The sequence below is a fragment of the Meleagris gallopavo genome, chromosome 21, assembly GCF_000146605.3.
Source record: "Meleagris gallopavo isolate NT-WF06-2002-E0010 breed Aviagen turkey brand Nicholas breeding stock chromosome 21, Turkey_5.1, whole genome shotgun sequence".
Lineage (NCBI taxonomy): Eukaryota > Metazoa > Chordata > Aves > Galliformes > Phasianidae > Meleagris > Meleagris gallopavo.
In genome coordinates, this window is record NC_015031.2 from 80,787 (window position 1) to 96,372 (window position 15,586).

Consider the following 15,586-nt stretch of genomic DNA (forward strand, 5'->3'; position numbering starts at 1 on the left):
TTCCCCATTCAGAAAGCCAGAACCCAATTTTCCACGCTGGTTCATTCGAACAGAGCTACAGTGCTAAATAATTAAAATCATTTTGAAAACGAGAAAAATAAAATCATCATCATTCCGGTGTTGCTTATGGGCAAAAGCAGCGTGTCCCAAGTCAACAACGTAGATTTCCATCTGGCTATGCAGCAGTGTAAAGGAAACTCCCTCCTGGTCAATAATTTCCATGTTTGTAAATAGCATGAGTGGAGATTTTAAATAAATGCAAACATGTTTGCATGTGAAACGGAGCCATAATGATAACCGTGGCAATGGGAAACACAAAAGAACCTCCATTGCATATCCCACAGGAAAGTCTTGTTGTTTCCATTGCTTAGGAATAGGAATTTATTTGTAGGAAATTGTGGAGGCTTAAAAAAAGAAAAAAGAAAAGAGAACAGTCCTCGCTCTGAAAAGCTGAAGTTAAATAGGTTGGAATTGATGTTATTGAAAATGTCCCACAGTTTTCTCCAGGTTTAAAGTATTCCTATCATTAGAAAACAATAAATACATATAGTAAAACATCTCCTCACACTGAATTTTCTATTAGCCTGAAATTATGACCCATCCAATCTCAATTAGCAGAACAGTAAGCAGATCTGGGGACACAGATCAGCCGTGGATAGTTTGTTCTCTTGTGTTTAACCACACAATGCAGGATGTCAGGAAGTCCATTCAACAAAACTGTTGGGAAGTACTGGGAAAAATGCAGCTTTATGTTCTTTTCTCATAGGGACCTACTGAGCTGATTACAGAATTATTTTTTTATGAAATTACTTTCATTTTTGAACTCCTAAAGACTTAAAAGGAGGCAGCATTAAAAGGGATCAGAACAAGACTATCTCAGCTCAGCAAACAATAGTTTGCACATTGGTCACATACCAAGATGCTTAGTTGGATAACCCAAGAGTCTGCACCAAAATATAGGAATATACAAAGACAACAGAGCTGTTTGAAAGGTAGGACTGGCAATTCTGGCCAAGCACCATTACTAGAAGTTATTATTATGAACAGCAGCAAAGTGCTGAGAGATAGGAATGATTAAAACAAATAAGCAACACCTACAACTATGCAGGGTGCTACTTACAGACACTCTTCTGTCTTCAATTTGCTCACTCAAGAGTCGAAACAACATCAACGCTCACATTTGCACGATGTCATTGAATATAATGATGAAGGGAAAAAAGGGTGGGGAGGACACAGACTTTTGGAACTGTTCTCTACTTTAATCATGACTGTGCTATAAAACTTGCTGATCTGTAGCTCAAAGCGTAATACAAATAAGGAGGAAACTCTTTGCAACCCTCAAACAGCCGTAGGCAAGATGTTGAGTTTTACACACTACCAACAAAAAACAGCAATAAATACAAGTCTCATCGTGATAAGAATTGCTCATTGATAGCAGCTGTGTCAGAACAGTGGTTTCTACATACTTTCTTAACAATCAACCTGAAAAAAAAAGCTGTAACCCAAACTCATTGTATTTTCTTTAGAAAATGGAATCCTTCAGGTGATGGAGTCCCCATCCTGGAGGTGTTGGAGAACCATGGGGATGTGGCACTGAAGGATGTGGGCACGATGGGGTGGGTTGGGGTTGGACTTGGGGATCTGAGAGCTCTTTTCCAGCCTGAATGGTTCTGTGATGCTATGAAACGTTCGCACACCTGACAGTGATTTCGACCCAGTAACAGCACACAGCCTCCCTGCTCTTACACTACATCTGCAACCATTCGTAGTTCTCCTGTTTGACGTAAGCTGTGACCAAAAAGAGGTTCATCACGACTGGAAATGGTATTTTATAAAAATTAGTACAATCACACGTATCTGAGGCTAACATTGAACATTCCACTTCAACTCACAGGAACAGACATGGAGACATCAAGTATTTATAGGAATATCTACAGACTGCAACTGCCTTTTTTTCCTCTTTTTAAGTATCACTGATCTCTAGAGTAAGGGTTTCATGACAACAGGCAATTGGGAAAAATGAAGGAGGGAAGCTTTGACCCTGCACAACCTTCTCAGGTTTGGTTTTGCATGCACTATTCTATTGACATTGCTACTTCATTGCAGTATTATCTTCCTAAGAAGTGCATCCTGAGAAACTTGTGCAAGGTTGTTCTTAAACTTCTTACAGAGAAGGGCTTAAAGCCTGGCATTATTAGAGTTGCTGCTTCACCTGTATTCATACCCAGTGCAAAACAAAGGGAAAACGCTGACATAACACACTTCAAATTCAGATACAAATGAGAGATTGGACATTCCACACTTTCTGACTGCCTTGGACAAATTAGTGTTGCTCTAACGAGCATTGCTGAAGCCCTTGTCTTAGTGTTGAGCATAGATTAAAGAAATAGACATGTATGACATATAGCACAAGCTGAATGGGAGCTCTGTAAAAGTGTTAAATAAAGCTAAAATCCTTTTTTTTTTGTTTTTCAGCCAGACTAGTCTGGGTTCAGTTTGCAGAAACTGAAATTAATGGAGGATGTTTAGAGGGCTTGTAGACACCCAACACTATGTTCTTCCATCTGAAATTCAGGACAGTACCTGATGAAACTAGTGGTCTTCACTGCATGTTTCATTGCTTCCAAGATTTAAAAAACATTATACAGAAGGAGCAAAACAAAGGGATGAGATGCTTATTTAGAGCAATAATCCAAAAGATGAAACTGTAGGGTTTCTGTAAGGTTTTTAGCTGGATGTACAGGTTAAAACTGGCTGTGCTTTTGAAGCATTCACAACAAGAGCCAACCAAACAAAACTCTGCGTTTGCATCCGTCCACTCACACGTTTCTCAAATTGCATTTTCTGAAACCATCGCGTCCCAAAGGATACGTGAGGGCAAGTAGACAAATCTGCAGAATTAGGGCAAAATCCCACAGGTCCCACAAGGCCATGTTCAAAGCAGACACCTGAAGAACGTAGGGAAGTGGTCTCCAAAGTTCACATAGCATCGTAGAACCGCTCAGAGCTCTGAAGATCTGGGTCTGCTCAAAGAGATGAGGCTGGCCAGTTTGGTCATGAAACTCCTACTGTGGCAGAGTCCTTGGTTTGTGGATCCGTGTCCAGCTGACGCTGTAGGCAACTGGACTGAAGGTGTTGGTGTCCCTGATGACTTCAATTGGAAAGCAAAGGCCAGCCCAGGTTGGCTGTCCATCCCGCTCTCAAGGTCCTCCACTGTATGAATAATCTGCCTTGTTGTGCATCACCAGCTTGTTATCTACGAAGTAGAAACTGTCCGACTGTGTCTCGTATGGATGGAGGATCATCTCTCGAACTGCAGGGGGGGGAAAAAAAAAAATCAATTGTGTTAAACAGAGGCCCTGCTGAGACAACAGGTTGTGCTGGCTTTCCTGTAGACTTTGTTTGAAGGCTCTTTTAAGGAACTCATAATCCAAATATGTTAAGGCACCATACAACATGTAAGGGCTCTATCTATCCTCAGAACACTTCAAAAGAAATCTCTCATGGTGTGACAATAAGCAAGAAGCAGTCAATTATTTCCATAGGCTGCAGTATGAGGACAAAGTTACTGACATACAAGATGAGGGAATCTAATGAATATAAGGTTACACAGATTTAATTCTGATGCCCATGCTAAAGCACATGAGATAACATCACAGTCATTGAACTTACTGAGATCCTCCGAGAGCTGTGGGAATTCATAGATGTGCTCACATGTGTTCTTACTGCTGGGGATGCAGAACCCAAACTCAAAATCAAAACTCTTCAGCAGCTGATCGCGGAAGTAATGCCTCTCAATCATGCGGAAGTTATTGATGGGTTTGTCCCCCACTGTGAATTCCACCCTGGAAAGGAAGAATGAGAGAGAAATGAGCTTTCTGCTCAAGTATGGGTTTCGAGCATCCCTATGTCAATCACTAGCAGTTCCTTATTGCACTGGATTACCATTCAAGCTTATTTAATTTTTCTGATGGGTATTTAAAAAGCAGATGTACAAATAGACTTCTTTGGTCCTTTTCTACTTTATAAAGGGGGAGAAGTTAGAACCAGCACTATATTTAAGTATTTAAGTGAGAAAGGTAGGTATTGGTTACATATGATGAGCTGAATTTTAACCTGGAGCAGGAGTAACATACATCAGTCCTTCAGAAACACACATTTGGAGCTGATAGGAACTATCTGATAGGAGCTATCACACTGCAGACCAACTTCTAAACACCTGAATAAAATAGGTTTATATAGGGAGCTCTAACCAATGGTCACTAGAGTACTGTGGACTTAATGCCATATTAGCAGTGGGCATATGCTCTTAATTAGATTGAATTTAAACCTCAGTGAACGTAAAGAAAAACAAAGATAACAAAGAACTGCCTTGTAGTGACACACATCCCTCTAAAATATCTGGTAAAGACACAGAAGCCCACCAGCCTGCTCCTGGGGGGGCCAGAAAGCAATAACTGGGATATTAGGGAAAAATTCTTCTCCAAAGAGCAGTGCTGCAGTGGCACAGCTGCCCAGGGAGGTGGGGGGGTCACCATCCATCCATGGAGGTGTTCAGGAACCGTGGGGACGTGGCATTGAGGGCTGTGGTCAGCGGGCATGGTGGGGTGGGGTGGGAATCTGAGAGTTCTTTTCCAACCTGAATGATTCTGTGATTCTATATAAGCTAAAGGGATGGAGGAAACAAACCATCCAGCAAAGATGTTGGGAGATTCCCATCACAACAAACGGTCCCTATGAAATCAGCTCAACTTCCTGGTGGGATCGACAAGCAGAGAGCCACTTTTTATATATCCCAGTAGGAAAAGCAGCACGAGGAGCTGTTACTTACGTGGCCCCAACCTGGCGCAGGCGAAGGAAAGCTGGGGTGAACTGGTAGCGCACAAAGCGCCCCGCGTTGGGGTCAATGTCCTTCTTGTCATTGTGTTCACGTTCTGCAAAAGTGCAAAGACTGCATTGGGACAGCGTTCCTTCCTAACAATCCCACTGTGGAAATTGGTGGTATGTTCCCCATTGGGTGGTTTATTCCTCTGCCTCGGTGGCAAAGCTGTGCTCTCTTTCTGTACCCTGGGGCCAATCCCGTTGAGTTGGCAGAGTTGGAAATTGGTTCCTCTGAACAAAAAAAAAGAACTAAAGGTCCTTCTGGCAGAACACCGAGCACACAAAGAGCCCTCTGTGAAGAGCCTGCATGAGCATGACTGTGTATTTTAACTGAGAAGACATATATTACGAGCAAAAAAGATTCACAGATGAACGTTTGAGGCTCTGCCACCAAACTGAAGGACACATAAAATACTATGAACTATCCACTAGAGATTCCAATCCTTACTTTCCTTATTGAGGAAAGGTGAAAGTCTGGTTTTTGAAAGAAGTTATAAATTGGGAGCTTTAGAAATTATCTGTTCACTGTTAAAGAGAGGATACTTAACAAAGTTAGTATGCAGTAGGTCCAAAGCAAAAGCAGCGTTAACCACAGCACGATGTTAAGCAGGGAGATTCTTTGCCATAGGACACAGGAGATTGTGCACTGGCTCAAGACATTGGTACACGGGCTCAAGAAATAAGGGCTATTAAATATAAGGACATCATCTGCACAGTCACACACGAGCTGACGGGCTCATGAGCAGCCAACACATGCTGGCCTCCTCCTCCTCCTTTGCTTCTATTTACAACATCCATCTGTCCTTTCTCATCACAGATGGAGGTCATAATACAGGAGCAATTAATTCTGACCACTGTATTGGTACAGAGGAATGTGTTTCTGCTGCAGGTTGGGAATCCAGCCCTCCTGCAGGTGAAAGTTTCTCCTGGGTGGGGGGACATGTTGAGTAAAAGGGATGAGAAAAGGCAAAAGAAGCAGGTGTTAATATTGGTTTGTTCACAAAGGCAATGCTGTGTGCACACCCACCTGATGCTGCTGGTTTGGTGATTTCAAACAACACTGTGCCCGATTCCATGTCCCGGATTTTAAACCTGGTGAAGTCTATTTTGTAAACGTTTTCCTCTGGAGTGCATAGGTAATCTGCAGAAGAAAGCACACTGATATGAAGGCTTTGTGTCTACGAAGGCAGACCCAGCACCGCCTGCTCACACTGCCCAGCACTCAGAGGTCATCACCTTTTCCCAACTTTGTGCCAGTTGCTCCTGGATCCATTTCTCCTTAAGGGCATTGAGAACAGACAGCACCTGCACCAAATCCTTGCCTTCTCAGGGTAAGAGGCTTTGCCTTTTTAAAAACTGCCCTCTGGCAGAATGTGAGCACTAAGCAGCTTTACGGGCACTAAGCCGACTGCGCCGACTGGAGCAGGATCCCCTCCCCACACCATCTCCCCTCTCTCCAGACAAAGCACGGCCTCTTCCCTCTACCAACACTCATCCCATGCAAGGACTCATCCCTCAGCACTGAAAATGGCGTTGAAGCCTTTCCCTGTGCTGGGAAGCAGGGAGCCCAGGGCACCTTCCCCAGAGCACAAAGGCAAGCTTGGAGCTGCGTCTGCCTGCAAGTTAATTATTAAGTGTTTTCCTTCTGCAGAATTCCTGCCCATCCAGCACCATGGCAACAGCTTTATCCCCCTCCTTGGCAGCAGTGTTGCTACAGAAACAGTGTCCATGACTCATCCACAGGAGAGGAGAGCAAATCAGAACCACCGGAAGGGAGAAAACCCCAAGCAGAATCCCCACCGGGCTCCTGCCCATCAGTGCCTGCACCCCTGCACTAGTTTTTCCAATAGAAAATATTCAAAAACCTTTATTTATTTTGATAGGTGCACCCGTATCTCAGATGGCGTCTGAGGAAAGAATCGTGGAATCATTCAGGTTGGAAAAGAGCTCTCAGGTCCCCAAATCCAACCCCAACCCACCCCACTGTGCCCACTGACCACAGCCCTCACGGTTCTCCAAAGCTCCAGTAGATGAAGTGGATCATTACAAGAAAGGGAGTTTTTGGTTCTTGCTTCTTTCACTTCCTCCAAAGCAGGTAGCATTGTTGCCCTGCTGTGAACCCAATAATCACAGTGTCTTCCTGAACAAGCCCTCACTTGATGCACCACTGATGAACAAGTGATGAAGGAATGGACAGATGAACATCTTAGGAAACCCAGAGATTGTCTTTTGGGCTGAAAGGGTAAGTACTACAAAAACAAATCACAAAAGAGGACCCTTTCCTCCTAAAGCACAATGGTTTGCTATCTCCAAACCCAACTTTATTCACCTTTATTCACAAACTCCAAACCCAAAGTTATTCATGTTTATGAATATCTCAGGAGAAATAGGACAAGAGGGGATGGCCTTAAGTTGCATCAGGAGACCATCAGGTCAGATATTAAGAACAGTTTACTCTCCAAAGAGCGGTGATGCATTGGCAATGCTCCCCAAGGAGGTGGAGGAGTTCCCATCCATGGAGGTGTTCGGAAACCACGGGGATGTGGCACTGAGGGCCATGGTCAGTGGACATGGTGGGGTCTGTATCATGCCCAAAGATCTGCAAATGCCTGTCCTTACCAAGTAGGTTATTTAGTGGATGAGATTGGGTGTTACTCCCAAGGCTAAGAAGGAACTCAAGATCTGGTGGTGAAAAGGAATGTAAATTGTGAGGATACTGTACAAGAAACAGACCCAATGACAGTGGCTGGCAGTAGGATCGCCTCTCCCCATCACAATGACAAGAATTTAGGGAATGAGAAGACTCCGGCCGCCATCCATCTGGACCTATTTCTTAACATGCATTACCCAACAAGGTCAGCGGCTATTTTAAAGACCACTCCCAAGATGTAAGCCAGGTATAAAGCAGAGACGACTGCAGAGGAATTGCTGGGAGCTGGAGATTAGGAGATTATCAGATTGAAGAGACTCAGGAGGAAGCGAGCAAAAATAGCACCAGCCCAGCCAAGACTTGGAGCAGTGACGCAGGACAGAGTGCAGGACCTCGAGGGGAAGGCAGGGCACGTTTCCATTGAAGAAAGAACTCAACCACCTCCCTGCCCTCTGCCTCACCAGTTCAAATCCCACAGCTTTCCATCCCCTTCGCCATCCCTGTTGGGGACAGATCAACCCTTAGGCCTTGGCAAAAGGACAAACCCGCTCAGCTCGGCCCTGGTGCTACCCATACACCATCTGTGCTCCCCTGAAGATCTCGCAGCCCATCTTGCAGTGTGAGAGTGCTAACAAAGCCCTTCCACAGCACAGCACTTCAAGCTGGGAGCCGTCACCAAGCCTTGAAAAGGTTCATAGCAGCGTCTGTTGTGCTGCTGAGGGAAGAAGTCACGGTGACAGCAGCTTGACACAGCTCTGCAATATGGCTGTGCTGCAGGAAATCTGCCTATCAAAACACTTCCACACATCACAGCCCCAGACAGTGATTCATTAACCCCCTCACCGACTCCCCCAGTAATCAGAGCTCCCGATGCAATGAGTGGTCTCAATTAAACGGGGAAGAAGGGAAAGTCGTGGCTTCAGGAACAGCTCTGAAGATTGATCTGCACGCATTGCTTCATGCTAACACAGCTCAGCTGGAATGCAGGGCACCCACCAGGTGCCTGCCCTGACCACTGGGCCCCTCAGCCAGGCTGGCTAAAGCTGCTGTCTCTGAGAGATCCCAAATGACAGCTCACGGAAGAGATTACTTTCAGAAATGATTAAGCACGCCTTCCTTATTTTTAGGCTTTGTTTTGTAAGTGTTTCCAAGTATGTCATCAATCATTTATCCAACCTCTCGGTTTGCTAACGCCAAAGCAGCCCTCAGAACAATACTTAGAATAGTAAAACTCAAGATAAGCCTTATCCCAGCAGCACAGACAAACTGCCCAGAGCTGTGCTATGCATGGTGCTCTCAGCCTGAAGCTTGCCCTTGGTTATGCATCAGTTTGACAACTGGCATCGTCACGTGGCAACAGGGGATGGCACTGCAAACGCTGTGATGCCATCCTCCTGCTGACCACCCATGGCTCCCATCCCAAAAGCCAGACAAAGAAATCAAAGCTGTGCTGGAATTAACCTCGCCTGCAGGCAACGTGGGAGCAGCACAGCGTGACCTAGCAAACATTCAGCCTGGTCGAAGGCATCAGGGACAGTGCTCAGCTCTCCCTCTCCCTGCCCCACCACGCAGGACGTTGGCAGACACACACCCCAATAACTGCAGACGCACCGCTCTGATCCTCCTGCTGCTGCAGTAATTAATTGCAATTTGAACTGAGCTCTGCCCTGCTCCTTTGCTAATCCCAAGTTAATCACGTCATAAGGTTTTCCTCTTTTTGTAACCGCAGTTGGATGAGCAAGTAACAAATCCTGCTAATTGCAAAGAAAACGGTCCCTTTGCTTTACACCTAAACCCAGCCCTCTAAAACACCCAGACACCCCAGAGCAGCACCCTGGGTCCATCAGTTTGACCTTAGCGTGACCAGAAGTGATGGAGGATGTGACACTGCAAGGACACAGCACAAATATGCAGGACAGCTTGCACGCTCCCCCTTTAAGCTTATTAGAAAGGCATCGGGAGCAGAGCCACGAGCAGCAGAACGAGTTCAACAATGTGAGTTGCTGCAGTACTGGCCTGGAAGTTGGGATAAAAATGAGTTATCTGGAACTGTGAGGGATGTCCACGGCACCAGGATAGCGCTGCTGCAATTCCTGCCCAACCATCAGCTCCTGTGTCAGCTTCACATGGGCTGGAACACCTGGATCTGAGTGTCAAAACTGGGGTCAGCAGGATACAAGTGGCTGTGGTCATGAGTTGGGATGACTTGGTGGTATAAGCACTAAGATTTGCAATGGAAAGAGTTAATTCAAGTAGTTTTAAGAAGAGAGCTTTCCTAAGAAGGAAAAATGGAAGAGGAGTGGGAGAGGAGAAATTTTAACCACATACTTCTCCATCCACCAGTCTCTGATTGGTGTAATACCCTTTAAAAGCCATATATGACACCACATAGTCCTTGCCAGCTCCTCTTATTCTCCTGATGTTAAAACACAGACAGGGGGAACTATGTGCTGACCTTTCTCCTGGTCCAAGGAGCATTTGCCATGCCCTCCACCCCATATCCTCCTTCCCAATTCCAGGCACAACAAGCCACACCCCAGATACTGCCCTAACTACAGGCACCAAGGCTGCATACTGTACACACCAGGCTGCGAAGAGAAAGAATGAGGAAGGAGTTGTTTCTGGGCTTCTATACAAACCTACAGGATCTATGCACCAGAGATGGTGTGAACTTGGCCACATCCCCAATGCACGCAGGTCCTTTTGGATCACAGCTTCACACCTCCACCATACACTCGAGCAGAAGCAGAGTGACACTTTATGGAGAGCAGGGAAGATGGAAAGGAAATGCATATGAGTGCTGCCCCATGGTAAGATGATGCAGGAGAGCAGCTCTGCTCCTGTGCAGTGATCAGCTCAGCCTTCCTACACACTGAAAATGCAGGTGCTTACCAAAAGCAAACAGCAGCATCGAGGCCAGGGTGCCCAGAGTTGAAGCCACTGAGGCCTGCAGACCCCAGGAGCAAGGGCAGGGGGTGGCCACGTGCCTGCAGCCCCCTGAGAGGGCACAGCTGCATGCAGGGCCACGTGGGCTCCCAACAAGCAAAGCACTGAGCACAGCCATGGCTGGGACTCACCATCCAACTGCTGCTCTTCCAAGCGCGCTGGCAGCACGCTCCAGTGCCTGCTGCTCTGATTTCTGGGCCTGGGCAGTGAGTCACAGCCCAGCACAGCATCTCAGCAGGGAAACAGACACAGCAGACCCCCCAGACCAGCACTCCCTGCAGGGCTTCCTCCCCTCCTTCCCTCCACCCACCCCTGTGCTGCTCAGCCCCCCAAGGCCGCCTGCATGCCCCGATACCCACAGCCACATCCTTTCTGGGGTTTCTTGTGGTACAGCTCTGCCTGCAGCACTGATCCTGCTCCAAGCACAGCCACCCATCACTGCCCCCTCCTCCCCTGCAGCAAGACAAAACACATGGGATGCAAAAAGGCTGTTCAGGGGGCAGGGGGACACTGCCACAGCCAGGCTGGCCTGGAGCATGTGCCATCTCCCAGCTCAGCACGCTGCAATCCCAGCAGGTCCAACAGAGCTGCTGCCACATAAGCACAACAGCCCCTTTCGCCCCATAGGATGCTCACAAGACCACAGCAGCCCTACAGAGGTGAGAAAGGGGAAACCAAACAGGAAGGCTGCAGGATGGTCACAACACTCCTCCCCATCGGATCTGTGACCCCATCCCGAGCCCCTCCAGCTCCCCCCCCCGCAGCTGGGGGTTCAGCCTGGCCCACCCATAGGGCACAATGAGCAGCATCCCACCTCTGACCCTACTTGGGGGGGGATCCCACTCCGCAACGTGAGCATCCCTGCAGGTCACCCCCATCCCTCACCCTCTAAGCTGGGTCTCCCCTCGCACCCAAAGCACTGCCCCATCCTTCACCCCATACAAACGCGATGCCCCCCTCCCAGCCCCGTACCGCTGGTGACCCGCTGCAGCCCCAGCACGTCGTCGGGCCCGATGAGCGCTTTCCGACCCAGCTCCTCCTCGGTCCTCGCTGCCGCTCCCCCGGCCCCGCCGCTCTTCTTCACCTTCATGGCCCCTCCACCTCCTCCTCCTCCTCCTCCTCCGGTGTGATCGACCCCGCTAAGCGCTGCCGCCGGCCCCGCCGCACCGGGAGGGGCAGCACCGCCCCCTGCACGGACCGCCCCCCGGCACGGCACGGCACAGCCCAGCGCCGCCGGCAGCACCGCCCGGCACCGCTCCCAGCGCCCCTCACCGCACCCCGACAGCATCGGGCTGAACGCGTTTCTTTTTCCCCTGTACGACCCCGAAGGGGTTCCCCCAACTTGAGAGCTTTTAGGTTAACGTGCCGAAGGGAAAAGCTCGACCCCAGTAATAAGTCTCAAACCAAACGCTCACCGACCCCATTAATAACTGCCTGCCAACAGCTGAACCCCACAACCCTCCCTCCCCACTAGGTGCTGTGGGCTACGTACCTTTAAGACAGGACTCGAGGTGGACAAAACCCGGGGAAGCAGGAGAGATTCGCGCAGCCCCCACACCCCCATCCAGCCCCCTGCACAACGGGGCAGATTGGGCAGGAGGTTCTTTATTTACACATGAACACAGCGCAGGGCTGCGGGGTGCATGCAGGTCTCCCTCCCTTCCCTCAAGTCTCAGTAACAGGGGCGCAAGCAGCAGTTCTGAGTGGAAGGTGCAAGACTCTGACTGTGAGCATCTCTCACCCGTGAAAGCAGCTTCTTCCCACTCCTACATCTGGAACACACCCCCAGTCCGGGCCTGACCCAATGCAGTTCAGGGTGCCTGCCTGCACCATGATGCAATGCACTCCGTGAGGTCCCAGCCCTAAAGCAGGGCACCTTCCATGGACTCAGTCCATCTTGGTGGGTTCCTTCTTGTTCTGCCTGGCCTCCCGGAGCATCTTAGCCAAGGAGAGGAGGATGGGGACAGCCATGGGCAGGAAGAGGGGGATGTAGATGGCGAATTTCTGATCATCCGGGAAGTAGAGAAGATGGAGAAGGGAGGGGTCGAAGAATGCCCGCTCTGAGGAGGTGACAGCTTCCTTGCTGGCCTGGAAAGCCGAGTGCAGACGGCCCTCAGCCAGCTCAGCCACGGCATCCTGTGCTGCAGCCACCGCTCGGTACACCTGCACAGCAACAGCACAGCAGTCAGTCCTCAACCAGAGAAGCAAAGCTAAGGGAACTTGCTTCTGGGCAGTGCCCCACTGCTCTGCACGGGGCCAGCAGCTCCTGGCCCCTCCACTCCTCACGTCAGGGTGTCCCAGCCCTACCTCTGAGGCAACATCGTCTTTGATGACGATGTTACTGATCTGGTCTAGCAGCTGTGCCAGCGAAGTCAAGGTGGTGGACACAGTGGCAATATTCTCCAATGTATGGGCCCAGAGCAGGCGGTCCAGCTCCCAGTCAGCTAGGCCTTCATTCCCTGGGCTCTCCACCAGGAACTCAGGGGGCAGCTCCTCCTGAGAAATCCCAAATAGTAACCTGGGAACAGATGGGAAGGTCCCAGCCTGCATCAGGATGCACAATGTACGTGCTCCTTGCTCTTCCCCCTCTCTGGTGCACTGAGTCCCAGCAGGGCTCAGCTCACACCCAGCAGCCTCCTGCACGTGGGGCAGGACAAGCCTCACACACATCAGGACACACAACACTCCTGACCAGGGAGTGGTGTTGGCTGGTAGTCAGCACCCCAAAAGCCACAGAAATTCACCCTCAGTCTCCCAGAGCCCACAGAAGGGCCGAGCTGGTGGGCTCCAACATGGAGTCATTGGGCTCTGACCCCATCAATGCACATGTGGGCCTGGGGAGGGAAGAGCGAGTCCTCACCGGAGCTGGGCCAGGAAAACCTCCATCACTCTCAACATGTCCACATCCACGCGCAGCGGGAGGGAGGTTTGGGAGGAAGCAGGGACTTCAACATTGTAAATCTGCAGGAGAGTGTGTCAGTGAGGCACAGCTAGAGCCTTATGGGGAGGAGAAGCACCGCTAACATCACAGCCCCATACCATGATGCCACCCCAGCGGGGGCTGTGGAAGGCATTGGTGGCCACTGGGGTTCCATCCTTGTCCTGGATGTAGAGTGGAGAGTGGGAGCGCTCTGGCACATACAGCAAGAAGTTCAGCACAGGGTAGAGTGAAGCAGCGCTGGAACCTAAAGCAGAACTGAATCAAAGAACTCCCCTGGCCCACACAAACAAAGAGAGCACAGCCTTGCTCTTCCTTAAGCTGCAAGCCTCAAACAGAACACTCAGACCAGCAGGTCTCAGGCAACCCCAACACAATCATGTGGGGTAAAAAGGTGCTGTAGGAAAGGAAGGGGCACAGGTGTAGGCACAGCTGTCCCTGCCTCAGCAGAGCCTGATCCCACTAGAGTGCAGTCAGGAGTGGTGCTCACCCAGCCGGGCCTCCACAGGGTTGATGACATGTGGGAGGCTGTGTGCACTCAGGATGAAGCTGGAGGACTCCTTGTCAAAGCGTGGAGTTACTCCAAGAACAGCGTAGTACAAGATCTGCAGGGACACAACACAGATGTTGCTGGCAGAGAAGAACATCCCAGGGCACGTGGCAGGGCCAGGGCTGGGCTCTCCCCATCGCCTCTCCCAGCCCTCACCTGTGAGTCAACAGAGAAGTTGGCCACGAGGTTCAGCTTGTCCAGGATGGGCTGCACATAGCGTTTCACAGCACCCTCGATGTCCCAGTCCACATCATGCGACTTGGGGTCAGGGTTGAGCAGGCTGAAGGTGATTTCGTACCCTGCCAAGCACCCAGAGTGTGAGGCACCAGCACAACCACCACCTGATGATGCCAAGACTGGGCAAGTGGCTACAAGGGAGCTCCTCAGAGCCATAGGACCTGACACCCTTTCTCCCAGGCTCTCCCTGATGTGGGGTCGCACTTCAGTGCCCCAGCACACATGGATCACAGTGCAGGTCCTGTCCCCAAGCAATAGACAAGAGCAAAGGGAAGATTCTGGGGGCCATTAGACGTTCAGGGTTGCTACAGGTAGAGTAGGAACAGCCTCGCTCCAAATGCAGCTGGCCTTCTGGGGGACAGAAAAGGAAGCTGGGGTGCAAATCCATACCCAGGCTGGATTTCAAGTGCCGCCAGGCGTCGGGGCCGAGCTGACCATCAGGAACACGGTCTGAGAGGGCAGCAGCGATGGAGCTGGCCGTGAAAGACATCACCTGCATGAGCTGCTGGAGGCGGGAATGGAGTGTGGCCAGGCCCTGCCCAGCCCTCACCAGGGCGCTGCGATGCTTCCCCACGTAGACATTGATACCCTGAGGAAGGGGGAGCAGTGAGGGCTGGGAGCAAAGACAGCTCTGCCAACACACCAAAGAGCCTGGTGCCACCCGTGACAACCTGAGGAGGAATGTGTCCCCATAGGGTACCTTCAAGGTAATCCCATGTTCCTCCCTGCTCCTAATGATCCCATTTCTTACTTGGGTTTTACAGCAAGACCCTTTACATCACTGAACCCCAGGCTGCATTCTGGTAGGACAGGGAACATAGAGAACTGTGGGTTTCCTCCAGGACAGCCAGCCCCAGAGCCATAGCACAGAGGATGGCACTGCAGGTTGCCTCCCTACCTGAGGCAGGAGAGAGGAGGCTTCAGGAACCACGTACACAGTCAGAGAGCCTGGTGGAGAGTCCTGCATTGCATGCAGAGCAGCGTCAGCCTCTGAGGAAGACAGATCCATCAGCAGAGCTAGGATTTTCAATCTGCTCCCCATCCCACAGCCAGCAAAGCCAAGCTTTGGGCTAAGCCAGCCTCAGAAAGCAGAGCTGCTCCAGGGCTGAAGTCGGGCTGCAGAGTGCCCACGTGCAGCCCTTCCAGGAGGGAAAAGCACGCAGAGCCACGGCTGTGCCTGCTGTGCCCCCTCACCACCCTACCTCGCACCGTGGCTGCTCCCAGCGCCGCCTCCTCCCGCGCCGTGGTGCCGCGATAGGCCGTCTCGATGCGGGACGTGACATCGGATCGTGCTGCCAGCGGGGGAAAAGACAAACCCAGGCTGAAAACCTGAGCGCAGCCCTCAGCGCCTCCCAGGCGGCTCTTACAGCTGACGGGCGGGGCA

General features: G+C 50.3%; 2 protein-coding genes across 3 annotated transcripts; both read right to left on the bottom strand.

Annotated features, from left to right (window-relative positions):
- Positions 1 to 413: 413 nt before the first annotated feature.
- UNC119 (unc-119 lipid binding chaperone) lies at positions 414 to 11,930 on the bottom strand. Of its 2 annotated transcripts, none has more exons than XM_010721875.3 (5): positions 11,450 to 11,930; positions 5,909 to 6,022; positions 4,832 to 4,934; positions 3,673 to 3,845; positions 414 to 3,313 (listed from the first exon to the last, which is right to left on the bottom strand). In XM_010721875.3, exons 1-5 carry the CDS (start codon positions 11,763 to 11,765, stop codon positions 3,201 to 3,203), a joined length of 819 nt encoding a protein of 272 aa, XP_010720177.1. In that variant the 5' UTR covers positions 11,766 to 11,930; the 3' UTR covers positions 414 to 3,200. The 2 variants fall into 2 exon arrangements, with proteins under 2 accessions (XP_010720177.1, XP_019477420.1); XM_019621875.1 differs by lacking the exon at positions 11,450 to 11,930 and adding an exon at positions 6,118 to 6,579.
- An 85-nt stretch (positions 11,931 to 12,015) lies between these two features.
- On the bottom strand, positions 12,016 to 15,582 carry PIGS (phosphatidylinositol glycan anchor biosynthesis class S; the record flags this gene model as incomplete). The annotated part of the gene is made up of 10 exons (XM_010721876.2): positions 12,016 to 12,640; positions 12,785 to 12,995; positions 13,338 to 13,438; positions 13,517 to 13,662; positions 13,906 to 14,020; positions 14,122 to 14,264; positions 14,593 to 14,791; positions 15,101 to 15,192; positions 15,405 to 15,494; positions 15,570 to 15,582. Coding segments are annotated over 10 exons (1,386 nt in total), but the record flags the coding sequence as incomplete, so codon positions are not given.
- Positions 15,583 to 15,586: the final 4 nt, after the last annotated feature.